Here is a 27424-nt window from a genome sequence, read left to right as displayed (position 1 = left end):
AGAAGCAAACTTTAAGACAGGTGCCAGAGCTTGCAGTTGCATGGACTGAGGCCAGACAATCTCCCAGGAGCACAACTGTTGTTTCTTACTGTGAGATCCCAACAAATACTGAAACCATTCAATTATTTAAAGTGTTACTTCTCTGGAAAGAAAACCAGATTGATTCTGAAATGCTGTGACCCTTTTCTTTCTATGTTTTTAATCCAAGCCATCATTTCACACCTGGGTATGCATTTTTTGTCTGAATTGCTGCAACCAGACTGTTGGAGTGGTAGGACTTGGCTGGTTGTTGAGGTTTGAAGCAGTGAAGGAGCATCAGCAAGCTCAGATTTTGGAGGGACCTGCAGCAAAGCAGGTCACCTTTCAGAGCTGGGGAACTCCTGAATGGCATTTCAGTTTGAGATGGAATTTCATATTTATCACCCCAAAATCAGAGGAAACCTAGAAGAAACATTCACTGTTGTTGTCACCCCTGCCCTGTGTCCCCTGAGTCCCCTGCCTGCTGTGTGGGGGAGTGAGAGCCCTTTTCACATGACCACCCTGTTGGTAGCAGATTGTGGGGGTGAAAACTTTGTTTTCCAACTTCAGCTGCCTGTTCCTGTGCTGAAAAGTGCCTTTGTTTTACCAGCATATTCTCAGGGGAATCAAGAACACTTGGAAATGTTTTTATAAAGCAAGAGGCCTGACTTCTCCCACTTGGGTTTTATTTTCCAATGCATGGTAAGAAATTATTTTGAAACAACTGAAAACAAGGTGCTGTTAAGGCAGGTTCTTGGAAGGGAATTGGTGTTGCTGGTTTTTTTCCTAATTTAGTTTTCCTGGTAATTTGGTCCCACAGCAAAATTAAGTTCTTGTTTCTACTGATCTTATATTCTTACTAAATATGTAGAAACTTGTATCCTCCAGACCAGTATTTCCCTGCAAAATTGGATTGACACATCCACATGGCTAGATAAATGTCATCCTGTGAGCCTCACCCCTAGGCAGCCCAGGATGGAGATCATTATTGCATTTTATCATCAGAACCACAAGAGCAAACCACCCTTGGTTAGTGAGGAAACAGCTGGCAGCCAGCTTTGGCAAGAGGTTTGAAACAAAGCTTAAAAGCAGCCTCATCAGTTAGTTTAATCTCTAATCTTCTTCCATTTGTAACTCTTACCATAAGAAATGTCTCCAGCTATAGTGCACAGTACTTTGGAAAATTTTAGAGAATTTTCTTTTTGGAAAATTCCTGCCTTTTGATTTCCATCCCTTGGCACACTGAGATCCAAGAGGAGCGCTGCAGTCCATTGTCTCTTTGAAAGGATGTACCATAAATAAAAGTGCATCTGAACTGTGATTTTATAGCTGCTTCAATTTCAGTGGGAGCTCAGGATCCTGTGTGTTTAACTGCAGGATTGGGCCTGAAAGGTGTTTTTCAAAAACCTCTCTCCTGCAGTCACATTCTCTCCTAACAACCCCTGATACTGTGGCCACTGTTTGCCAGCGTTGTGTTGGAGATGTCCTTGTTGAGGGGTAAATAATAGTTTGAATAAACATCCTTTCAGTCTGTGGCTTCTTTCCAAAGGAAATTCAAGCCTTGGATGCAGTGGCAGAAGGAAAAAAAATGTGTTTAATTCAAAGCAAGCTGGGAGGGGATTCTTTGCTGAGCCCCTGCCCTCAGCTGTCTGTGCTGCTCCATCCCTGCTGCCCTTGCAGGTGAGGGAGCTCAGCCTTGGCTTTTCCCTCTCCTGTCAGCCAGAGCTGCCCAAAAAATGGTTGGGAATCTTGTGCAGGCACTTAATTCAAGTGGGGTTTATCATCAACCTACCCAATCCCGTTTTTGGACTCCAGGTTCTAGAAGACAAGCTGAGGTTATCAGCTTGGCTGACTGGGTTTGTTTTGTTTTTTTTGGTGGTTTTTTTTTTGAGAAGTGGTTATTTTCAGCTAAGCCCAGCAAAGAGCTTTGCAAAGCTGTGTTGTGGAGGAGCCTTGTCAAGAGCTGCACCTTCCCAGCTGTCCAGGAGAGGGGAGCCCAGCCTTGGTTTTGAGAGCAGGATAACGTTTTGCTGACAATTGATGGCGAGGGAGCGCTGCCAGCACAGACAAATCTGAGTGGTGCTGCTTGTTACTGTCCCAGTCAGAGGAATCTAAATCCCAGTCTGATTCCTGTGCAGAGTGCAGCTATGGAAATGTGCTCTCCATTCTCCCTAAGGAGACCTTAGGGAATGCAAAATGCTGATTGCAGGTCCAGCTGCTGTGCTCCCTGTGGTGGAGTCTCCTGAGCTGTGTGGCTGGGATGATGTTTGGGATCACACTACTGAGGAACAGGGCTTGGAGGTCATTTGTGGCTATGAAAGGCATTTCAGTAAGAAATTTTCACATAAAAGTAGATTTTTTTTGTCTAGCAGCTTTTAAACTGTTCCCCAAACAGTCTTGCTCACGTTCACGTGTGTGGATGAATTAGCAGTGAGGTGTCTGCAAAAGCAGATTCTGAGTCTAAAAATAAAGGCCATCAAATAGATGTAGCCTCAAAAAGAGTTATTTAAGCAGCTCTAAAGACAGGAATGCTCCCTTCCCCACAAAGCATAACGTTTCCCAGTTCAAAGCATCTGCCTTTTTGAAATTTTGCCCTAGAATTTCCTCCAAATGCAAAAGCCTTAAAATAGTCTGGCTCATTTGGCTTCCCCTTCCTGGTGCGATATTTCAGTAAAATCTGCAGACAATGCCCTGAACCTCAGAAATTATCTCACTAATGATCCTTTTATGGGAGGAAACAACAGCCGTGGGTGGAACATTCCTCTGCAGGGTGTAACAAAATTTTCCTTGGGAGTCCCAGACTTGGACTGTTTTGGATGCCTTGGGAGAGGCTGGGAATGCAGGAGCTGCTGTGCTTCAGTTGTAACAGTTCCTAGGGAGCCAGTGCTACACGATTTTTCCTCTGGATGTTGTTTTTTTTTTTTCTCTCAGAGCTGCTGCTGCTGAACTGGAGTGTGGGCTGACCTTGCTGAGAGCTGCAGTCCAGTTGTGGCATAATTTCCTCTCTGCCCTAGGGTGCAGTATAAAAAGTTCCCATAGATTTTTCCACGGAGCGTTTAACGCGCTCCGTATGGTTTGGTGTGTCACTCCTCAGTTGTGTTTATTGCTGAAGCTTCTGCTGGGCTGGCTGTAATTTTTTTGACAGTTGCTGACATGCCTTTACTGGTTGTTTGGCTGAAGCTGCTTCACCTATCAGGCTTTTGTCCTTCTAATAAGTGGCCTCTGTGTTTGCTGCTGGTTTAACCCTTGGCTGTGTCTGTGCAACCAGGATGAGGTGCCTGGGTGGGTAAAGGTGAGGTGGATTCAACTGAAATCCATTTTGGGAAGAATCAAGAGCCCCAGAGGAGTCCCAAGATCCCAAATGGATTTGTGGTTTGATAGTTTGGATCTAAATAAAACCCAACAAACTTCTTTCTGTTATCTCTGGTCCATTTTTCCCTTCCTGCCCTGTGCACACAGTGTGTGTAAATGACTGAAGTTGCATCAAATAAGGACTGTTTCAAAGAAAATTGTGGTTTGTTGCTTAATGTGTCTGATTCCATTAGGGCCTGTCTCAATTAGTGCTAGAACAGAGTTTAGTGTTAACTAGAAGAGCAAATGGATGTGCCTGGGCTGGGAAAAAGTTTGGCTGTTTCTCATGGCTGATAACTTGGATTGCTTTGGTTGGCTCCCTCTTTGTTTTGCTCCATGAAACAGTGATATATATTTTCTTTCTCATAACTCCAGCAGTACAAGAAAAGGGATGGCAGCTGCTGTGGTCAAATAATGGGAATATATCCTTGCTGCCCAGCCTGAGGCCAGACAGTTCAGTTGGCCATCCCATCTTTTGGTCAGCCAGGGCTGTCCTTTCTCCTGGCATGTGAAAATGAACATCTGGGCTCTGCAGCTGTGGGGAGACTCCAGCTGCCTGCCCTGCCCTGGGTGTGCTGCAGTGTCTGGCAGTGTTTGAGCCTGTGGAAGGAGGAGGCTGTGTCTGGCAGAGAAAAATGCCCACAGGTTGTGGGTTTGACAAGGTCATAGCTGGAAGTGTGTGAAATGCTGCATAAACCTGCTGGAGAAGCAGCTCTGTTCCTTCAGCCTCCCTCCTTTCCCTGCACTCCTCGTGTGGAGGTGGATTTCCTGACTGCAGGTTCTGTTTCATGCTGAACTGAGACACCCAGTGCCTGCACATCTCCTTCCCCAGGCACTTCCCTGCTGTTTATTCATTTATTTAAACACATGCTCACTTCCAGTCATCAAATTCACAGTGCCCAGGTTTGACTCACCTGGAAGGTGTTGATGTGCCCCTGCTGCTGGGACAGCCCTGACACTCATAAGCTCTTAATAACTAATTAAACCTAAGTCTCTGAAGTATTTGGGGGCTATTTTGTGTCACAACCCCTTGTGTTGTAAGCACCATCTTTCAGTTATAAAAATTCTCTTTTGCCTGGCTAAGCTTTATCTCCTGGATTTTTATGAATGGGTCATTATTCTGAAATGTGAGCATATGAAATATGACTGGTGTTAGATTTCAGTGCCTTTTTGAGATAGTGAATGGATTGGGGTTAAATACAGCATTTTAAGCTGTGTGACTTTATATATTTTATGAAAAATCATGCCACAGATTCCGTAAGGCTCCAGCTGAGTGATTAAAGTCCCATAATATTCTTTTGTAACCCGTGAATAATAAGCAGGAGCTGAGCTGCCAAAATAAATCAAAAGTGAGCTTCATTCAGAGTCATTTCCCTAGTGAATTGTGACAGCTGGACAATGTCCTTCCCTTGTAGAGACATTGAGCTTTTTCTAGCCCAGAACACATTCAGTGCACGGGGTTTCAGGTGAGTGGCATGCCAGCAAGAACCAGTGCTCTTCATTCTCATGCTGGCCTAACTTTTGCCATCTGCTGCAAGGCAGGAGCAAGTCTGAGCCTGACCTTGTGCTTCAGTGGGGATGTTCCTGTCCTGAGGCTGGCAATGGGGTTGTGTTTGTGCTGGCAAGAGGCAGGTGCTGGTGGTGTTGAAGGCACTGCAAGCTGCAGACTGTGACCAGTCCTGCGTGGCTTTGATGCCAACAAAGCAAGAAACCCAGCCTGAAAATAGAATTCCAAACAGGCAGGAGATTGTGTCTTGCTGTGGGTATTTAAAGTTCTTTTATTTCCCCTTTTTTTGTCTTTTTCTTTTTTTGTTCTTGCCCCACATTTTTTGGTGTGTGGTTGTGTTTATTCCAGCTGTGTTGTTTCTGTGCTCTATAGCAGGAGTTCCACTTGGAAATCCCTACTTGCAGGGTTCCTCATGTGGTTGTCCTTTCCCCCCATTTATATTTACCTTTAAAGCCTTAACCTGTGCTGATTTTGACTGGGACAGAGGAAGAGCCCCATGCTTGTGATGAAAATTAACTCTACCCCAACCCAAACCAGCACACGAACACGGATATGAATTCATCTTGCAAATCTGATGTAACTCGTGGTTGCTAAACTTACCCCCCACAGAAGTCAAGCTCTGATGTTGCAGATGTGCTCTGATATTGCAGATATCACCAACTGCAGTGTTGCAAACACCAATCAGCTGGAATCCCTCAGTCATTTACTGTCTTCCTAAATAAATTCAGCATGCTTTGCCTCTGATCAAACAGACATAGGCAGCTCCAGGAGATTGCCAGGGGCACTCAGGTTATCCAAAACCCTGCAGGACAAGGCATGTCCTGGGCACAGGGAGGTGCAGCAAACACCTGCAATCAGGGTGTCAACAGAAACACCAGGGCAGACACTCACAGCTTGGCTATTCTGAAATAGATAAGGAGAATAATGAATGTCTGATGGAGGTTTTGCTCTGTGATAATAGTGTTTAATGCTGGGTGTGGGGCAAGGCTGTGGTGCTCACTGCTGTAGTCACCCACCATGAGGCTCAAGCATGATGAAGCTCTAAAGCTTTGCTTTTTTAAATTATGCCATGCCCACAATTAGCATTTAAATGGCCACGCTGCCCTGATGCAGATTAGGTGACTGTAAAATTCATGTAAAATTACTCACTGGAGCAAGGCCACTCCAACCTCTGTCACAGCACATCAGCACCTTTCTTGTGGTGCAGGCACCCATGTGCAGGGCTGGGTGATGGAGTAAAACTGGGGTGATGGAGTAAAAACTGAGGTGATGGAGTAAAGACTGAGGTGATGGAGTAAAAACTGAGGTGATGCAGAAAAACCTGAGGTGATGCAGTAAGAACTGGGGTGATGGAGTAAAAACTGGGGTGATGCAATAAAACATGAGGTGATGGTGTAAAAACTGAGGTGATGGAGTAAAACCTGGAGTGATGGAGTAAAAACTGGGGGTGATGGAGTAAAACCTGAGGTGATACAGTAAAAACTGAGGTGATGCAGAAAAATCTGGGGTGGATGCAGTAAGAACTGGGGTGATGCAGTAAGAACTGAGATGATGGAGTAAAACATGAGGTGATGGAGTAAAAACTGAGGTGATGCAGAAAAACCTGAGGTGATGCAGACACCTCCTGTGCAGGGCTGGGTGATGCAGTAAAAACTGGGGTGATGCAGTAAAACCTGGGGTGATGCAGTAAAAACTGAGGTGACACCTCCTGTGCAGGGCTGGGTGATGCAGTAAATCTGACAGCTCAGAGAGATGCTGCACCAGCCCAGGGGTGCAGTCAGGAGTTAATCTGCAAGGTTTTGGCCACAACTACCTGGAAATCACCTCTCACTTCACCCAGTGTGTCTGTCAGTGTTTGTGCAGCTGCTGAGAGCGTGGGGTTTGATTTCCAAGCACGATTTGGGGTTAAGTGAAGGGGCAGTTAGAGCAATTTTAAGCTTGGTGCAGTGTTGGATGTAATCTGCTGATGTTAAAGTGTCCTGTGCAGCCTGAGTGGTTGGGATTGGAGCTGATGACACAAAACTCTCTTCTTCAGTGACAATTGTTGTAGTTATGTACTATTTGCTGAACTCCCAGGGTAGAAATGTGCTAAAATCAAACCCCAGGGTGATGAGCCCTTCAGGTTTGTCTGCTCAGGGAAATCAAGCTGGCACTGTCCTGTGCTGAGACAAGCCCAGGTTTCAGCTGCAGTGCTTAGCTCTGGCTGTCAAACTGAAGGTTTTTTCTCTAAAATGAAATCAGTCTGAGAATCAAAGTGCATTTCCCACCCTTCCCAGTCTGAGGGGACTCGTTTGTATGAGGTTTCAAGCAGCAGAAAATGTGAGGCTGGTTCCAGTGTGAGAGGGTTTCTTTGAAATCTCCACAGCTGAGGCTCCTCAGAGGATTGGGGATGGGAGCTTTATTTTTAGTCGTGGTCTAGATTTTCATTGATCTGGGCTGTAAGTGTGGCAGCAAATGAAGAAGCATTAACACTCACTGTTCAAGAGCAGGAGCATTAAATTCCCACCATCATGACCACAGCCCCTATTTGTAACATTAAAAATACATTTGGCATGCTGTGGAATTTGTGCAGATTCATGTGTCTATAAAACACTTGGTAGAGGGCAGCTTTCTGATGTGAATAACAACATTCAATTGAACTATATATTGGTTAGACTCAAATAAAAATAACATGTTTCTAGCACAGCACCAGCAAGCAAATAGAAACCATGGAGGTATTTTAAACCATTACTGGGGAAAAAAAAACCCCAGTGTTTAGTTCAGCTAATCCCCAAGCAAGGAAATGTCATCTGAAAATTTGCTTTTTTTCTCCCACTTCAATGACATTTTCTAGTAACACACAGGCCTCTTAATTCCAATTTGCATATTTCCTGGGATTGAAATATTTCTTGCACAAGATTCCTGATGGGATGCATAAAGAGGTGTTTAGAAATTAAACACACCCACTAATGAGCTGCTGCTTGATGGGGTGATGTGACAGCTCTGTGGCTGGGCTGGGAGGGGAGGAGGAGGAGGCTGTGTCCAATCTGCAGCACTGCAGGGATTTGGAGACACTGACTGCAGTTCACTGGGCTGCTCTGGGGTTTTTTGTGGCTGGAATGATTGTGCTAACACTGTTTTTGTGTGTGTGAATGTCAGCCTGGTACTGTAAGTCACTGGAACATAACCTTTTAAAGAATGCCTCACTTCCAAATTTAAAGACAAGTCATGCTCTGGTCCCACCTCTCTCTTGGGTTATTTCTTCTCTGCTTGGAGGATCTGGTGTGAAAAGGTGACACAGGCAATCTGTGTGCTCTGACCTTAGGAGCTGCTTGGGACAATGCCAAGAAAAGCTGTATTTTAGGCAGTCTCAGTGATTCATGATTTACCTCTGCTCCCTATTGTTTTACACCAGTGCCTTTGGAGTTTTTTTCCTGTTGCATCTCAAGGTGAAGGAGGTTGCAGAGCTGGGCCTGATTCATGGGTTGTGTTTTTCCCTCCAGCTTTGGGGAATTTGGCAAACAGCAGAGCTGCTCATGGCTCTGCCCAGCTTACCTGGAGTTTTTTGCACCCTCCTGTGTGCAGAGTCTCAGCTTTTCTGCATTCCCTCTCTGCTGTGGAGAGCACAAGAGAATATTTATTAGAAAATAAGATGACTTGGTATGGATTTCTGGATTTTAGGATGTTTTTACATTCACAAATTATGCAAACTTCAGGAACCAGTCAATATTCTGCCTTCCACATTCTATTCCCTTAATTTTTTGAAATGGCTGGGATGTTTATTCATCAGAAAAAAGTTTTTGTGGAGGTGTTGAGGGTTTCAAGGCAGCCCTGGAACCAGGACATCCCCTCCTGCATCCAGGATGTGTCAGACACACTACACCACAGAAAGAGGAATGTGATCTGTGGCTGAAGCCTTGTACCAAGCACTCTGGATCTGGACTTCTCCCCCGTGGCTGGTCCTGCCCTCTTTGCTAAATTTACACTTGTCAGAGCAGTTGGGAAGGCCCGGGGTCAAACATTGCAGAAAAAACCTGGGTGAGCACTGCCTCTGCCTCCCAGCAGCCCAGCCCTCTCCACACCAAATCTCTCAGCTGGTGCTGGGACTCAGAGGTGCATAAAGTTAATAAATAAATGCTGATGGGTTAATTGTAGCTTGCAGGCTCAGTTGTTGATTGGAGTCAGATGGTGTTTTTCCAGCACGTCGCAACCTTCGTTTCACCATCCTTGTTTCGTACAACCACAACAGATTATGGCTGCAGTCCCTTTATTTATCATGGTGCTCTGCCCCCCAGAGTGAACTGCTGCTGCAGGGAAGGAAATGCAATAACCTCACTCCTGCTTGCTGTTGGGGTGTGTGCATTGACGTGTTTCCCAGTTGCACTGATGAGGAAAGCAATAAATTAGTTTATTAATGGAAGGCAGGGTGAACCCAGTGCTGGGGCACAGCTGGGAGATCACTGCCTGCCATCCAGCATGGGAACCAGACAGGCTGCAATAAAAACAGTTTCCATCCTCTGGAGACTGTTCTTCCTTAGAATTTCTATCCAAAAGAAACCTATTCATAAAATAGTAACAAAAGCAGTAAGAAAATGCTTTTTAAATTAATAATTCACTGTTGTAGCAGGAACAGAGTGTGAAGGGAAATGCATGTGTAGCTGTGTTTTCCCCTTCTCTTTTACAGCTGAAAGAATAGTCATTAGTTGGATTAATAAACTTCTGTAATACACCTTGAGCAATTAGACCTACTTTCATACCCTAGATGTTGGTTTCTTATCCCTTAATAACACTGTTTATTAAATATGAGGTGTTTTTCTTATATTTGAAATGTGTTTTTCTATGTGCTTTACTCTGTCTTATAATCACTGGGAAAGTGATGGATTTCTTTAATTATTAGTTAATTTTCTTTATTTATTTCCTCTACACACAGTATTTTACTCTCAGATGCAATGTAAAGCACAAAAAGTTTCATTGATTTCCTTAAATTGTCTTCTGGTTATTTTTAATTGTACATATACATGAATTAACATTTTTTATTCAGTTCTGAACTTCCCACCAGATCTATCTGACAGGGCCCTCTTAGTTTAAAAAAATAGATTTTCACATAAGTGTTACTTTCAGCAAATGTTTTAAAGAAATGTTTCATCTCTAAATGTAAATGATACAAATGATATATTCATTATATAAATATATATTATATAATGTATTAGTGTGTTCTCACTCATATAAGGAATATGCAGCTCTTTTTTTAGTAGAATAGATAAAGATTTATGTCTTAATGGCTAAGCAAATACTTGGAAGAAAGTTTTAAGGCATGAAACAAGTGTTTATGAGCAATCCTGATTTACTCAAGTTTGCTGTTCAGTTCCCTGTGTGGTTTTTTTTTTTTATTAATTTTTAAAAATTTTTTAACAGTTCTGGAAATGTCTCCCCTTCTCTGGGGGGTGTGAGGCAGGACTGGAACAGAGCAGCAGCTGCTGTTTGGTGTCTCCCCCTGTCCCAGCACATTTCTCACAGCAGCAGGAGACCTTTGTGTTCTTCCAGAGTTTTTAAGGAGGTGAAAGTGTCAGGACCAGGTGATGACACCAGTTTTCCTTATTTTTGGCAGTTTTAAGTGCTCAGGGACAGAATCCCATTTTTTCTGTTCAGTGTTCCAGGGGCAGTTTTTAGGTGGGGATTTGCCCCCCCTGAGTGTGCTGTCTTTCCTCTGAGCAGCAGGAACAAATTCTTCACCCACTTTCCTGTAAAGGCTTTTTGTTGTTTTTCATCACAATTATTCAATATCACCATTTTGAATCCTGTGATTGTGCAGAAAAATTAGCATTTGCTGTTAGTGCTGAAGCAGAGAAACAGCAGTTGGCATCTGTAAAGAATTCAGGCTGATTCTTTAATTTATACAGACCTATCCAGAGCTCAGACTGTGCAAGACAGTTGCTGCTTGCTTAATAACCCACTTGAGTAATGTGGGTACAGAGAGCTAAATAATGTTGAAAAGAGCATTCTTTGCTTCTTTGCTTTGCACTTAATCCAGAAACCTTTTAATGGAGGAGAAAATTTAATTCTCAAAGCAGGCAGAGGCTGCTGGGGATGTTCAGCCACCCTGCAGCACCATTTTTGTGTTTGTGTCCCTCAGTGAACATCTGCAGCTCTGTGACACCAATCCATAAAGTGTTAACTTTCACATGATTCCAGAACATTTTTGAGGAGACTTTTCTTCCCCCCTCCTCCACTCTGGAAAATGAATTATAAACCATCTCCAGCTTTTATACTTTTATTATAACCCAGCTATATTCCAGCAAAAGCTCCTGGCAGATAATTTCCTCATCCATTTCCAAATGAAGATGTGTTTAAATTTATTTGCTGAAGGAACTTGTAGCTTGTGCTGTAACCTTGGTCATGGGACTGGATATAAAAACAGAGGGATAGAAGGGCTCCTTAACAGCAGGGAACAAAGTGGAGCTGGAAATGTTATCAGGCTGGGAAGGCAAAACGTGTTGAATTACTTGAGAAGGCAGATTTTGGACATGTGATTTTGGACATGTGGCTTCACTCACTGAATCCACGTGTGGTTCACACTGCTTGTGTGAGGTCAGGCTGTGCCATGGTTGTATAAAAAAACAACAAACCAGGTGTCCCAAGAAAAGGGCACCAAAATCCAGGTGAGAGCCATTTCCTGGGCTCTCTACCTGTGCTTAGAGAGCCTTTCCTCCTGCAGGGGGGTGGGAGGCTGAGCTGCCCATTCCAAAGGAATCAGCATCATGCTTTCCACCAGGATAATGTACTGCTAATTCAGCCAAGGGGTTTGGGCAAGCACTCAGTGTTCTGTGTGTGTGTTTTTTATTTATAATTAATGATGAGCATAGAGGTCTTCTGGAGGTTTCATTTTTCTGCTCTAAATATGTGTTGATCAGGAGTAAGTTCTACCTATTTTTCCCCACTTTGTATGTCAAAACATATTCCAGTAACCTTAAAGAGCTGCTTTCATGAAATACCTTGATGAAATTTACCAAAGCACTGTTGTAAAATGAATCCTGAAACCCCTCAGGTTCAATATTCCAACATGGTACATTGACTTTTGTTGTGCTGCTGGTATTTTCAGTGTAAGAAAGCTGCTCCCCTCCACTGCCCCAGCCCCAGGGGCTGTTAAGAACCACTGTGTATTTCTTAGAAAGGTGAAACTGAATGCAGATTTTCTTTCCACCTCTGACCTTGTTTCTTTCCAGGCCCTGGAAGAAGCCAAAAAGCCATTCAACAGCTCTTTGGTAAAAATTAAGGATATTAAAGACAAGGCTGAAAAATCTGAACAAATGGTGAGCAGCCCTTTATTTGTGGCCTTTGAAAGGGAGGGGACACTGTGACTTTTCCTGTCAGTACACATTTTTGTCCTTGGTCCTGACTGGTTGGTAATTCCCCACTGTGTTGAAGCTGTTAGTGTTCACAGAGCTGCCACCTCTGCAATCCCAAAGAGCAGAGAGTGGCTTCTTATCTCCTGAAAATATCACTGCTGGGGCTTGATATTTCACCAGGATTCTTTTGACTCACTAGGTGAAGGAGATCACCCGGGATATCAAGCAGCTGGACCACGCCAAGCGCCACTTGACCACCTCCATCACCACCCTGAACCACCTGCACATGCTGGCTGGGGGGGTGGATTCTCTGGAGTAAGTGTGGGAATTCTTCACACCACTGAGTTGTGAAGTTTGTGCAATGTTCTCTGTGATCTGTCACAGCCTGCCTCGTTTTTTGGAGGGAATTTTGATTTCTGTGTTGTTCTGAGGGACCCTCAGCCTGTGTTGTTGTGTTTCAGAGTTTGCAGCATCGATTGCTTGGATTGCTCTGTTGGTCTTTGGTGAGAAGGAATGAGTCTGGCTTCATTAAGGAGTAGGACAGCCTGTTAGGAATCCTCATTAGGGATGAGGATGAGAGGGATTTTTGTCAATCTTGCGTCTAAAACTGCAGTGAGTTTTGCTAATGGTCTACTCCAGCTTTCATTCCAGCAAGAGTTTAGAGAAACCTTGTGGTTTGTACTGTGTGTGAATTGGGGTTAAATATTTCTAATAATCCTTTGTGGGTTTTTTAATATGCTTGAGGAACACACAATCTAGGAAAACACAGGTTTTTTTACATGTTGCATCTGTGAAGTTGCACAGCCTGTTCTTGGTCTGTACCAAACCCTGCACGAACGCCGGGTCGCGAAGTGCTGAGAATAAAATTTTCCTTCTCCTGCTGTCTCCACTGGAATGATCCTAAAGGATGATATAAAAATAAATTAACTCGATTCTCTTTTTTTTCACTGTCAGTTCTCTGTGAAAGTTATTAACAGAGAAGTCAAGGCTAATGGCTTTTCAGCATCATTCTCCTCCAGAGAAGCTTTAAGTCACACTTTGTGTGTGATGACGAATGGCTTCACTCAGGTCATTACAGTGAAATAACATTTACTGCCTCCGGACCCATACTGGGAAGCTGATGCATTCTGTAGTTTACATGTTCCTTGCCAAGTGTTGCTTTGACATTTATGTTTTTTTGGTTTTTTTTGAGGCATTCTCAGATGTGTGCCAGATTGGTTTATTTTAGCATCGCTTAAGTGAAATTTTAATGCTGCGGTGGAATGTTAATGAAGAGCTGTGTATTTTAGAAAAATAAATGTCAGTAGGGACCAGTGTGACCCAGTGGGGATGAAGTCACCTGTGGCATTACCACCCAGGATTTTCATTGAATCTGCCTTTGTAAAGCTTTAATTCCTCTGCAGGGCTATGACCAGGAGGAGACAATATGGGGAAGTTGCCAACCTTCTCCAAGGTGTGGTGAATGTGTTGGAGCACTTCAACAAATACATGGGGATCCCTCAGATTCGACAGCTCTCTGAAAGGTAAAAAGTTCAAACCCTGAGCACTTCCTTTCCTGCTGGGGAGAAGGGTAGGAAATGTCTCAGGCAGATTCAGGGTCTCAAGATGTGAAGCCTGGAGATGGTCCTTGGAGCTTCTTCACAGCCAAAACAAGCAGGTTAAAATTGGACAGAGTTTGCTCCAGTCTGGAGCAGCCCATTCTGTTCAGCAGCAGTAATTAGTGTGGATTGTAACTTGCTCTGTGCTTTTTACTATCTGGCTTTTCATTCCTCACCTGGAGGAACCTGTGGAAGTGCAGATTGTTCTGTGTGATGTTCATGTGGTGCTGAGCCCTGAGGTGATGCCTTTCTCCTGCTCTGTTCAGCTCAGTGAAGGAGCTCAGCAGCCTGGCCTGAAGCACAGATTTATTCATGCACATGGGGATGTCTGGGCCCCTTTGTGCCTCACCATGAGCTGCTGTCAGCCTGCAGTGCCCCAGGGCTTAGGCAGGCAGGATTTCTCCTTGTGCCTTTGCCAAACTTGGTTATTCTGAGCACCTTAAGTTTCTTCTGCCAAACCTGCTCCTGTTGCCCCGTTCTGCTGAGATTTGAGGCTTGTAGCCAATCTTCTGCTGCTGGGCTTGTACAGGTTTGATTTTTCTGGAGTTACACTTTAATTTGGTGAGTTGTGCTGCAAGTCCCCACCACCCTCAGCACTAGCAGGTGAAGGCTCAGTGGTCTCTAAGCCACCATTCTCCTTGATCTTGGCTTCATTTGGGGTGTGACAGCTGGGAGTTGAGGGCACAAGATCCTCCCTGTTCTAGGGGACATTGCTGTCCCTGCCTGAGATGACTTTGCTCTTTACTGAGGTACTGGAAGGAGTCTTCCAAGCACAGTCATTAATTTTTTTGGTGGCTCCCTTTGCTAAGACAGCAGCTGGCTCCCTGTGTTGTTTAGTGATGGAAACAGAGTTTGAATGATTTGTTTGTAATGTTTTCATGTAAATCTGTTGGGCTTTCTTTATGGTATAGATACCTCTTCCAGAAAACACAGATGGAATCCATGAAACAGAGCAGAAGAGAAATCTACTCTAAATCTAGAGAAGGGATGGGGCCTTGTTTAACAAAGCATTTGACCATAAGCATTTGCTTAAATGAACATGAACATCAAGGAAATGTAAACATATGTCAGTGCTTTTCTGAGCTGAGGCTGTTGTCTATTCCAACCTTGTGCTCAGAAAGATTTGCTTGCTTCATTTTCTTCCTGAGTGGTAATGCCCTTTGGGCAGAAACCTGCTGTCATTGGCCATTTTAAGGCCAAATATAATTTAAGCCTTGGTCTAGATTTCTGGCTGGTTTTTCCCTTTCTGGTGGATGATTATTTAATACTTTTGTAGTTGCTGATTGTTATAAAAACCAATTCAGGCTCCTGCTGAAAGGCGCGGTGGTTTCGAGCGAGACTGGCAAGGAAGGAAAACTTCTTTTGTTTTATTCTCCCTTCAAGATAAGGATCTGAAAAGCTCAAGAAAGTCTGTTCCTATTTTTAGAACTGCCTCGGCAGGGTTTTCCTTGCAGTGTTTATACAGAGAGAGCTGCACCATCTGGTAGTGATAGAGGAGGCTGCTTGTGGGGTGAAAGGAGCTGCTCTGGGGTGCTGCTGGGAGCTCTGCACTGCTCCACATCCAGCAGAAAATTCCTGCAGGGAGGTCCAGGGCACCATAATTCTGCTGTTGGGGTCTGACTCCATGGCTGTGTGTTAGAGCCTGGTTTGGAGTTGAATTTTCTCTCTCTTCTGCTTGGAAATCCTTTCGTGATTCATGAACCATCAGAGGAAGTTAGCCTGGCTCCTTGCAGGGATATTTTTAGGCTGTGGAATTGCTGGGGTTTGGTATCTCATGGATTTGTTTTAATGGTACAAGTGAAGCCTCTAGGATGTTTGGGAAGGCAAGAAATGCTTTAGTAGATGCTGGCACAGACCTGTGACAGTAACCAATGTCTGTTATATACAATAAGCCCATTATGTACACTGCTAAACGAGCAGATTCTGAAATAAAAAGCCTCTTTTTTCATGGTGTGAATGGAGTGAAGCCAAGTATGAATGGGAAACCCTGGGAAGGAGAAGTGCCTGCTCTGTGGTGTTGGATGTGCTCTTTGTCATGGGGTATTCAATTTAGGATGCTGCTCCAGGATGCTGTGAGAAGTAATGATGTGTTTTTAATGTTGTTTTCCACCTGTTCTGTCCCTTTGAAAAATCCCTCTGTAAGAATTCATTGGAAACCTGGACTGAACTCTCAATTAGTTGGCTTCTTGTGCTGGTCCTGTTGAGTATTGATGTAAAATGTCACAGTTCACTGCCAAATGTAAATATTTTCCTAAGAGTGTTCCTAACCCAATTTCTGATGCAGAGCATTGCTAGTTGTTGTAGTAAACAGGAATATTTTCTTATCTCTCAGTCCTCTGCTGTTTTCTGTCTGTGCAGGGAGGTGCAATTAGTGATCCCAAACCCACCCAGAAAAGTGGGCTTGCAGGCCTAGCAGATAGTGGAAAAAAGCCTGGAAAGTATTTAGGAGAAAGAGAATTATAAGTTTTGCCACAGGAAAACAGGCTGGCTCAGCCTCTTTTTATCTCAGCAAGCTGCCAGGCATGGTTTAAGATTTCTGGTAGCTTTGGCTGAAGGAATTATGGTTTCTAGTAATTGAATGTCATTTGAAACATAGCAGTGGGTTTTCTTGTTTTTGTTTTTTTAAGGCAAGAGAAACAGAGAACAAAAGCCACTAATAATAAAACAGAAGTCAGAGAAACAGAAATCATTAATGGTTGGATAACCAGAGGGTTTGGCAACCGCAGGAAAAGGCAATTCCCTGCTGTGTGGGATGGCCCAGCACATTTCTGGGGGAACCTACCCAGGGAAAGAGATCCTTATCAAACCCACCTGAGAGATCCTAAATCTCTTACCTGGGCTTGCTTGGTGAAGAGGTTCCACACACATCCTCAGGGCTGCAGGGAACTCCTTCAGTGCTGAATGTCTCACTTCAGTTTCCTCTGCATGGAGAATATTCTGAATTATTGAAAAGCTGGCATCTCTCCACAGGGGGCAATAACCTCCAGTGGCTGAAGCAAACACCCCCCATGATCTCTGCCTGAGGCAGCTGAGCTCTGAAGAGGTGGCAGAAAGGTTTTCTTGCTTCTGGATGTGTTCATAATTGTGAAAAGGATGGATTGTGTCTGTGATATTTACTGGGAGGGCACTGGGGCTCCCTCTCCTTGCTCACACACCCTAAACTTTTGGCTGCTTGGATGGCTCTGCCCTGTCCCTCTCCTAGAAAATACGAAGGAAAAAAAATTAAACTTGCTCTCCCTGCCTGCTCTTGAGAGACTTTTATGCAGGACCTATTTTTAAAAAATACATATTTTTAACATCCCACTTGAGCAAGGCATTCCTGCAAGTTTCTTAATTTAAGGATACGAGGATCCCCATTAAGATTATCCTTAAGTACTTTCCTGAATCAGAGCCTAAAACAACACAGCTTGTGGACAGGGCTTTTAACTGCTTGACAGAGGCTCTTTTAAATTTGTTGAGTCTTTAGGAATCTGGCTGCTGCTCTTTTCAGTGCCTCCACTGTGCTGCACTGCAGCTGTTGTCAAATAGAGAGGTCCCCACAGCCACTCATGAGGAGAGAAGAGTCACTGCTAATAGCTTCCAGTTGTTCATACAAACTCACTTTCTGTGTCTCCTAATTCTACACACTTCTTGTTTCTTGATTATTTCAAACATAAAAAATTGCAGTCTGTGTTCAGTGTCTTTTTTTTTTTTTCTTTTCCTGGAAAATCAAAGGGTTTGGTTCTCACATGAGCTACAAGTGCTTGATTGCAGAATTGAAGCAGGAGTAAACCTGTAGCTATGGCTTCCTCCTCACTGATTAAATTTCCTGTTTCAACATCTTAGTGAATTCTTTTTGTTTCCCATTTATGAAGTTGTTAAATGGGGATCTTTACCTGGAAGAGTAGAGGAGTTTCTGAACATTCCTGTGAAGCAGAGGGCTTAAGTGAGAATTATTTTTGACATTGCAGGCAGGAAGCTTTTCCAACAAAATCCCCATAAATAATTCCTGAGAAAGGCAGGTCGTACATCCAGTTAAATCAGATATAAAGTTATATTTCAGCCATCACTTTTAAAGGACTGGAATTTTCTGCATTTGGCACCATGAAAGAATCCAGCATTGTCAGATCATTTCATAGGTTTTTTTGCTACTAATGGAACTCAAATGGGAAGATTAAAGAAGCAGATCATTCCTTGATAAGGTTAAGGAGTTTTAAACAAGCACAAAAAAAATTTCCCAAGTCTTCTCTCCATAGTCTGAACAAACATTTTCACAACAGTAAATGTCTCCAGTCTTGCTAAAGTATCAAACTCAGTGGAAAAATCCACTGTTTGAGTGATCAGTTTAGACCTGAAAGCATTTCCAGTATAATAAAAACTGATGGAAGAATTCAAGGGCTGCAGAGGGATGTAAGTGCCTCACTGTTTGCTTTGGCACTTTCTAGTGTGTGTAGGCATTTCCATTTCCCTAGAAGTATCAATTAAACTGCATGGACTTTTATTTCTGGAAATTGGAAGCTTTATTCTCTCAGCCAAATCAAGAGCAAGGTTGTGGTTTATTCTACTCCCATTTCATACCTTTGCTCTTTTGTGCTTCTCTAAGACATGGAGAATTTATAGGATAAAACTGCTGCCAGCAGTATCCAGTTAAAAATGGATCAGCACACCTGGAACTGTGAAAGGTGAAGATTGAGACATGGTGAAGCTTTCCACTTGTTAGAAACATATTTCTGTTGAAATGTGGTCAACATAAATGAATTTAAAGGTAGATCACAGTGGCATTAAAGGGTTTTCAGATAGCTGATGAACTGGCTGTTACTGAAACATTAAATGGCAGCAGGGCAGGAGAAAGCAGGACAGGTCAGGGCTGTGGGTTTGTCATTCAGGGAGCAAACACTCCCCATTTTTGCCACACAGACCTTTTTAACGTGGTTGTTTTCTCTTCAGCATCCTCTTGATCCCTCACAAATCTCCCTGCAGCTGGTGGTGTTTCAGACACCTTGCAGGGAGGTTTCTGAGGATTTTGTGTCCCCCTCAGGGTGAAGGCAGCACAGAACGAGCTGGGGCAGCAGATCCTGGCTGACTTCGAGGAAGCCTTTCCTTCTCAAGGCACAAAGGTAAATTCTCACTTTCCCTCTCCCTCCCACTGAAAAGTGCCACTGAAGACAGTTCAGTGTGATTGGCATCGGATTCAGTCTCATTTTCCCTCTGGGTTTGGTCTCTGCTTGTTTTCTTTAGAAAGCAAAATGTGATTTCTCACCTGTCAGGAATGTGTCACCCCTGTCACTGCACACAGCTACTGCACACCAGGCAGGGAATGCCCCAGAATTAATCTCTGGCACCTCACTGGGGTTTCCTTTTTTTTTTTTTTTTTTTTTTTTTTTTTTGCCACAGTGCCACCAAGTTTGTCTCTGGTTTCTCAGCACAGATACAAATCTGGGGCTAAGGCACCAACTGTGCTTCCCCAGCATCCAAACATTTACAAACAGTAAGGGGAGTAGGTGTGAATTTGAATTTACTTCCAAGAAAACACTTTCAAAGTACCAGCCCTGCTGGTTTCTTCATACAGCTGACAAGTACAGAAATGAGGAGATTTTTTGGTGAAGGGCAAATCTGTGTCCATGGAAGCAGCACCAAAAAGCTTTTTTTTAAAAAAAATGTTTATAAATTTTCTGCCTTTACCATGGAACAACAGCAGCTCAGTTTTCATTCAACAGGAGAAAAATGCAGCAACAAATAAAGAGTAGCAGCAACAAAGAGATAAAAGGAAACCTGCATGCATTAGCAATCAGCCATTCAATTTATTTAATCTAAAATCATTTTCTTCCTGTTTATTTTGACAGAGGACTGGTGGGCCCAGCAATGTCCTACGTGATGCCTGCCTGGTAGCCAACGTCCTGGATCCCAGGATCAAGCAGGAAATCATCAAGAAATTTATTAAACAACACCTTTCAGAGTATCTGGTCCTTTTCCAGGAAAATCAAGATGTAAGGGAAGCTTAGCAAGCTCCATTTGGATTTCACATTTTGCTCTGCAGGCTGTTCTCAAAATTCACACTTCCACAGGTTCCTGTGGTGAAAAGTTTTTATCCCAAGGGCTTGGAAAGTGATTGTGGGTGTGATGTGGAGGGGATGATGAGCTGGGAGCTGCTGTTATCTCTGCCACCTTAGACCTCAGTTTCTCAGCTCATCACTAGAAATGTTTTCTCCCCTCATGTAGAAGATAAATAAATTCACCTTAGATTTATTTCCTGCCCTGCAAAGGTTGAGAAATGAAACTCTGAAAATTGCAACCCTGCAAAGATTGCAATTTTCAGAGTTTCATTTCTCAAACTCAACTCCACCATCCTCCAAACACCAAGAAACCCCAAAATGCTTAGAAAGCTGGGGGAGGGATTTCTAGGAAGTTCATTATCTTTGTAGCTAACTTTTAAACTTCCTGTCCTGATACAGCTTTTTTAAAGTTTGCTGAATTAGAAAAAAAAACCCACACAAACCAAAATCACCTTTAGATCAAAATGTATTTTATCAATTTCAAATGTTTGATATAGAACAGAGAAAGGCTAAATTGCCTAAGTTAAAATAACATTTTTCCATCAAAGATTTCTGGATTAATCTTTCTACTTTTTGACCAGAAAGCATGATTATTGAGGGGAGGAAATCCCATCCTGCTCAGGTTGTAAGAATTTTAGTTGGAATTTAAATGTGAGCTGAATGTAAGAATCCAGGAATTCCTGCACTCTCATCCCACTGTTGACTTTAACCTCTCTGTCTGAAACAAAGAGGGTGGGATCAAATGAAACATTATTGGATTGAATTTTCAATAATCTCTGCATGATTTAGGAGTACTGTTATCCTCATTTTCAACAGAGCTTGCTCTCTTAATTCACACAAGATAGGATTTTCAGTCTGGCATGTGTTTAAGCACTTGGAATCCCAGAATCATTGGGGTTGGAAAAGACCTTTAAGATCCTTGATTCCAATGGCTAAACCCTGTCCCTAAGTGCCACATCCACACATCTTTGTGCTGGTGACTCAGCCAATTCCCTGGGCAGCCTTGATAACCCTTTCAATGAAGAAATTTTTCCTACTCTCCAATCTAACCCTGCCCTTGGAGCATTCAGAGGATGTTACAGTAATTTCACGATTATAAGCTGCACCATTTTGACTAAAATTTTGGTCGAACCCGAAGTGCGGCTTGTAATCAGGTGTGACTTATATATGGACAAAGAATGAAAAGTTGCTGTTTTAGTTTGGAGGACAGGTCGTCTGCTGAGAAAGGCAGGAGCTTCTCTTTGAAATGGAGAATGTAAATCCCCTCCCTCCAAATTAATATAATTTTAAAATCAAGGAGCTTTCAGGTAAAGATATGGGAATTAGGAATAACAGTTCTTTACTAGGGAAATTAAAATAGAAATACAGCACTACAAAGAACAAACCCCAAACCCTGACACAGTCAGAGTACAGCCTGACACCCGTCAGGCAGGGTGTTGGCAGCAGTCCCATTCCATGGTGGCTGCATCCTCCTGCAGTGACAGATGTGGCTCAGTTGGAGCAGTGCTCCTGTACAAGGTGCAGTTTCCCTCCGGAGCTCCAGTGGTGATGTGGAGAAATCCGGTTTTCCTCTGGAGTCCAGTGGAGAAAGGGGCTCCCTTAGTGTCCCAAACCTCTGTTTTTATCTTGGTAAGAAATGCTGGGCTCTTCCCCCTGGCTGGAGCAACTCCCAATGGGATGCAGTAATTTTATCAGTGCCACAGTGGGACTCAATGGCCATGAGCAGAAAATGACTGGCTGGAGGAAGGATGGGTTGTGAAAAGATAAAGAACAATGCCCTGCCTGGTTTCAATGGATGGCCCATTAGCAGAATATCTCCCACAGAGATCAGGATCACTGCCCCCACCCTCAACAGATGCTGATAGAACAGACACCTTTTATCACACTCTGGATTGTAATGTGTGGTTTATAATCAGGTGCGGCTTGTAATGGTGAAATTACTGTAATAGATACCAAATCAGCTTTGATCCATCACAGCATCAAGCACAGCTCTGAATATTTCCAACTGCTGCTAAAATGCTGTTGGTGCTAAAAAGTTGTGCATGGTGGGGGGGGTTCAGGTGGCCTGGCTGGACAAGATTGACCGGCGCTACGCTTGGATCAAGAGGCAGCTGGTGGATTACGAGGAGAAGTACGGGCGCATGTTCCCCGCAGAGTGGAGCATGACCGAGCGCATCGCCGTGGAGTTCTGCCACGTCACCAGGTCAGCCCCCCCAGCTCCTGCTGCCTCCAAATGAAAAGCTGGCTCAGCTCCTGCCAGGCTAAAGGCACTGCAGGTATCTCTGTGGAGCTGTCGGAGGAGTGAGAAGCGGTGCTGGAGCGATGAGAAATTGGAGTGATGTGGAAATCAATTTTTGGTGTGACAGGGGTAAAATCTGATCAGGCCAAGTGGAATAGCATGAGCTGACTGTGGTGTGAGTGCCTCACAGACAGGGAAACAGAGGAAGGTGCCAGGTGGAGTCCCAGCAGCAGCACTGCCTTTGTTCTGGACCCCAGTGGTGCTTCCCAAGGCTGGATCCTGAGGGCTTTCCCCACTGGCTGTTAGGAGATGGGGTCCTGTTACCCACAGAGCTCAGAACAACTGTGCTTGTGTTTGAAATGGGATCTGCAAAGCAGTTTTATGTTAGAGAGCCTCTTAGGAATTAGCCTGAATTTTGTGATGAAAGTCTCTCTGGGGAACAGACTGAGATCCAGTGTTAGGTTTCAGATTTTTATAGAAAACCACATTTGTTTTTTCTATATCCCCTCTCTCTTGCAGGGCAGAGCTCTCTAAGATCATGCGCACGAGGGCCAAGGAGATTGAGGTGAAATTGCTTTTGTTTGCAATTCAGAGAACAACCAACTTTGAGGGGCTCCTGGCCAAGCGCTTCTCAGGCTGCACTCTGGCTGATGGCACAGTGGTAAGGGCATTTCTGAAGAGCTCTGCTTTACCCTGCACCTTTCCCAGGAGAAAGAAACCCCCTCACACACAGCTCAGCTAGTGGAGACTGCAAAATGTGTCACCTGCAGCCTCCCCTTGCTCAGGGGGTTTGATGTGACTTGCTCAGTAGTTGGAAAAGTGATTTTTAGCTGTGTGGATTGTAGAGAAGATGGCACAGGGCTCACAAGAATAAAGAAACACACTGCTTGTGTGCTTTTCTGGTTCTCCTGGGGCCCTGTGCTGTTTGAAGGCACAGAGCTGTGGAGAGCCACAGAGTGATTATGGTGTGGTTTCTGCCTTGTAATGTTTGTTCTGTGCATGTCAGTGACACATTAGAACTAAAAGTCCCCTCTACTCCTCATTTCTGGGTACCACACATTCACCACATGCTAGCAGCTTTCAATCCCACACTGTTGGGTCACTCTGGCTTGCAGGGACACTGCTAGTTCCTGCTTTGTCTCTTTTGGTAGATTGTAAAGGGAGAACCAAGAGAAAAAAAATCTCAGGGAATATCTCTGGAGCCATCTCTGAGCTTTTCCTGCCTGGAATCTCAGCCCAGAGCTCTGCCAGCACAGAGCATGTGTGGCTCAGAAGCCACTGGTTTGAGGTTGGCTTCTCTGTCCAGCTGGATGTGATAATTCAGCCTCCAAGGAAAGCCTGCTGGACCCACTGGTCATTTGCTGTGGGTGCTGCTAATTAAAAGAGGAAGTCCTGTAAGGTTTTGCTCCTGGCTGAATTTAGATCTCTCAAGAATATGGCTTTATTTATTCTGACATATCTCATAGAAAATTTGCAGCTTTAATTAAATTGTCTCACTGGGTTGTTATAAATGAGAAAAGCAGAAGGGGAAGGGTGTGGTTTCAAATGACAGAAAATCCTGTGTTTCCCCCCTTTCTGACATGCCTGGAGGCTGTGACACTCTGGCTGTCATTTGCCCTGTTTCATACCCAAAATGAAGGCCACCTTTTCACAGTCACCATTATAAATATCTGGCTGGTGAGTGCAGAGGGGGGACAAACAGTGAGAGCAGCAATTTGGGGTTTATTGCAGGGCAGAGTTTGCTGTTGTGGATATCCCAGTGGAGACCACACACTTTGGAGAGGGGTTTGGGAGGGTGGAAATGTCACACTGGACAAAATGACCCTTTCAAGGGGGATTCAGGCAGTGTGGGTGCAAACAGCAGGATGGAGAGGGAGCCAGGATCTGATCACCTCTGCTGGGAGAAGGCAGATTGCTGGGCAGTGCTTTGAAGGGCTCAGGAAATCAAAATGTGGATGCAGCTGTGTGCCAGAGGGCACAAAACTGGCTGTTCTCTAAAAAACTTCCTCTTTTCCAACAGAAGAAGCCAGAAGTGCCACCTCCCTCCACCAACCCTTTTCTGGAGGATGAAACTGGGGCAGAGACAGATGAGATTGTGATGGAGAAAAGTGATACAGACAAAGTAAGTCTTTGAAGTTCTCAGTTGTCAGCCTCTGTCAGAATCTCCAGTGGGGGCTCAGCTTTTCCCATCCCCTTGATTTGAAAAGTTTGTTTTCACAGCAATTAATTTAGTGCAGTTTTGATCCTTTGTGCAGCATTCAGGCTCCCAGTATGACCATGATTTTTTCTGGCTCACTTCAGTGAAACCAAAGCAATCTTTATTCCAGTTAATAGTGCAGAGACAATCCTGCCACGTGAGAGTGAGCTGGGTTCTGTTCCAGCCTGTGCAGCAGCAGCCCAAATGTAACTACAGGATTTCTGTCAAAGCAAGATGAAATAGCTATTTGGGTTTTCAGATCCCCAAAGAAGCTCCTCTACAAACAGTTGCAATTCATATTTTGCCCTGTCAGCCAAGCAAACTGTCTGGAGTCACCAGGCAGCTCATTGAACTTTCAAGTGTCAGCTTTAGATTTTCACTCCAGATAAATCACTTTGGAGATTTTTTTTATCTTTACAGTGTTTTTCATCCATTACCTCTGCAAAGCAGGCAACACCTAACTGCTTGTACAACACAGGGCTCCCAAAGCCCTCTGCAAACATTAAAGGGTGAATGGTAAATGCAATTGTTTTAATTGGCACCAATATCAAAGCCTGTGTTTTTTATACACCAGATGGATGTTTTCTAAATGTTGTGAGTTACTTGAGGCTGGTACTCTCCTCTTATTTAGGGGATTTACATCAGGAGGTGGGAGCTCTCCACCAGCACAGCCTGGTGCCCTGCATCCCCTCCAGATTTTCACATGAGCAGGGCAGCCCCTCTGCCTTCATCCACAGAATGATTGAAGCAAGGTTTTGCTCTTTCCATTAAAACACAGCTTGTTTTTGTGTGGACTTTATCAGTGAGACACAGAGTGGGAACTTGGGGAGACACCTCTGATGCATTTTTTGGGAAGAGCTTGCTTTCCAGTACCTGGAAGGTTGGCTTGGATGTGCAGTGTTGAGATGAGAGGACATCCTTGGAGATGTCAGTGGTGTCAGGAGGCAGGAGAAGAGATAATTACAGCAATTAGGGCTGGGTTTATTGAACAGCAGAAAGCAGCAGTTCAGGAGCTCCTGAGAGAGGAACTGCTGTGCCCCCTGGACCTTGTGAAGCCATCCATGGAGACATCCCTGGAAATGCAGTTTGTGGTGTCCCAGTGCTGGGCTCTGCTGCCCTGCAGCCTCCTGTGTGCCAGGTGGGCTCCAACATTTCAGAGTCACAGTGCCAGCAGCTGCTGGGTTGTGCTCAGAGCCTGCAGGTGCTGCAGGTCTCATTCAGGAACAGAAATCACACAAAGTGTTGAAGGGTTTTCAGTAAAAGACCTTTCCTGAAAATTCAAGACTCTTGGGAATCTAAGAAGGACCACAAGGATTTTTTTTTTTTGGGGGGGGAATCCATGCTAAAGAAGCACCTCTTTTGGTAATCCCAGCAGTTTGATTTAATCTGTTTACTTTGGATAGTAATGAAAGGAAACTGGGCCAGCTGCAGACCTCCTTACTGTGACAACAGTAACCTTTTATTATTTCCATCAAACTCAAGGAGGAAATAGCTTAAACATCTGCAGCTTTTGGACAGGGCTGCACACTGAGAAATACAGCTTCACTGCTACTGTTAAAAGATTTAGTATTCCTTCCACCAGCCACGCTGGGAGCAGCGTGATGCAGAGACACACAGAGAGCCAGGAGCTGGCTCTCCAGCCTGGTGAGTGGTAAATAAACCTGGTGAATCTGCAGCCTTGTGCTGCCACTGCCATGCCAGGGGTTTGGCAGCCTGGAGGTTTCTGTGATTTTTTTTTTTTTTCCCTCCCAGCTCCAGTGAGTGTGTGCATCCAACACAAACGGGCACTGGAGGGATTTTGGTAGAGGATGCCTGGTAATGGTTCTGTCCCAAGGCTCTTAGAACTTAAATTCTTCATTCAAGGCTCACAGAGGTGGTCTGACCTCCATAAAACCATTTCCTCACTTCAGGTTTGCAGCCATCAGTTGGGATTCATCATTTGGGGCTGAATTATTGCCGAGAAATGTTTGCCTTGTCACACTCTGATAGTGCTGCCAAATTCTTGATGCCACCTCCTCTGTCATTTAGGAGAAAAAGTCCTTTAGGCTCTCTTGTTCTGCTTCTTTTGTTTGGCTTTTCTTGCACTAAAAAAGAAAAAAAAATTCATCTGGAAAAATTCATATCTTTATTGGCTGGGAGCTGATCTTGGCTTTTTGTGGAGAGAGAAGCAAGAATTCCATTCCAGAGTCACTGCAGCCCTCTTTGCAGCCAGTGAAAAGTTGCTGCTTTGCTGGGAAGCAACAAGAGAAATTACCTATTAGTAAAAAAGAATAATAACAATCTAGCTGTAGGGCAAAAAACCTGGTACTTAAAGATGCACAAATTTAAGTGTGTGAGTAGCCCCAGTGGCTTTGGTGAGCTGGTGGTTAGAGTGCAGCACTAAACTCAAATGAGGGTAAACAGGATGGCTCCCAAATGGCACATGTGCTTAATGCTCTAAATGTGATTTAAAAATAGAAATCTTTGCGTCCCCAGAAACATGTTTCACAGGGAAGGCAGGCCTGCATAATTCTGGCTCCTCCAGTAATTACATGCTGTTTATCTAAATAAAATTCATTCAGATGAAGCCTGTAACTTTGAGTTATTGCCCTTGATATTCTAAAATGCAAGGATTCTTCAATCTTGCTTCCAAATAACTGCTACATTTGATTTCAGAGGGGACTAGTGGAGCCTTGTTACTGCTTGAAGGATTTAAGGAGATTTTATTTGCAAACTGCATTAAGATTCTTCAGCTGAAATCTGTTAGCATGGAGCAGCCTTCTCTTTAAGGCTAAGAATATTTTACATGTGGAAAGATAATTCCTTGGATTGCTAACAGCTCTCTGAGAAGGAGGGAAAACTTGGATATAATGACATTTATATGCTTGGATTATTTGACAGCAAATTTCTGTGTTACAATATCTCTGAGATTTATATCCTGTTCCTTCAAGGTCTTACAGGGCAGGTTTGAACCAACATTTTAAATGTTTCCTTGCAGCCAAAGAAGCCAAAGGTCCCTGACAATCCTTTCCATGGCATTGTTTCCAAGTGCTTTGAGCCTCACCTGTATGTGTATATCGAGTCCCAGGACAAGTGAGTAACCAGGCTGAGTTTTATTTGGGTTTGTTTGCTCTTGGATGTGTTGGGTTGTGCTGGATTCTGTGCTCAAGCTGCAGAA

At 43.9% G+C, this 27424-nt stretch overlaps 1 protein-coding gene across 1 annotated transcript in view; it reads left to right on the top strand.

Annotated features, from left to right (window-relative positions):
• VPS53 (VPS53 subunit of GARP complex) overlaps positions 1 to 27424 on the top strand; it is a 60882-nt gene that overhangs the window by 5901 nt on the left and 27557 nt on the right. The window contains 9 exon segments of the mRNA XM_033078179.1: positions 12079 to 12165; positions 12401 to 12516; positions 13605 to 13724; positions 18817 to 18895; positions 19622 to 19765; positions 21892 to 22034; positions 22590 to 22731; positions 24091 to 24192; positions 27245 to 27339. Coding sequence (XP_032934070.1) covers positions 12079 to 12165; positions 12401 to 12516; positions 13605 to 13724; positions 18817 to 18895; positions 19622 to 19765; positions 21892 to 22034; positions 22590 to 22731; positions 24091 to 24192; positions 27245 to 27339 — 1028 coding nt within the window.

The sequence above is a fragment of the Catharus ustulatus genome, chromosome 22 (assembly GCF_009819885.2).
Source record: "Catharus ustulatus isolate bCatUst1 chromosome 22, bCatUst1.pri.v2, whole genome shotgun sequence".
NCBI lineage: Eukaryota > Metazoa > Chordata > Aves > Passeriformes > Turdidae > Catharus > Catharus ustulatus.
This window is presented reverse-complemented; position numbering and strand designations above follow the sequence as displayed.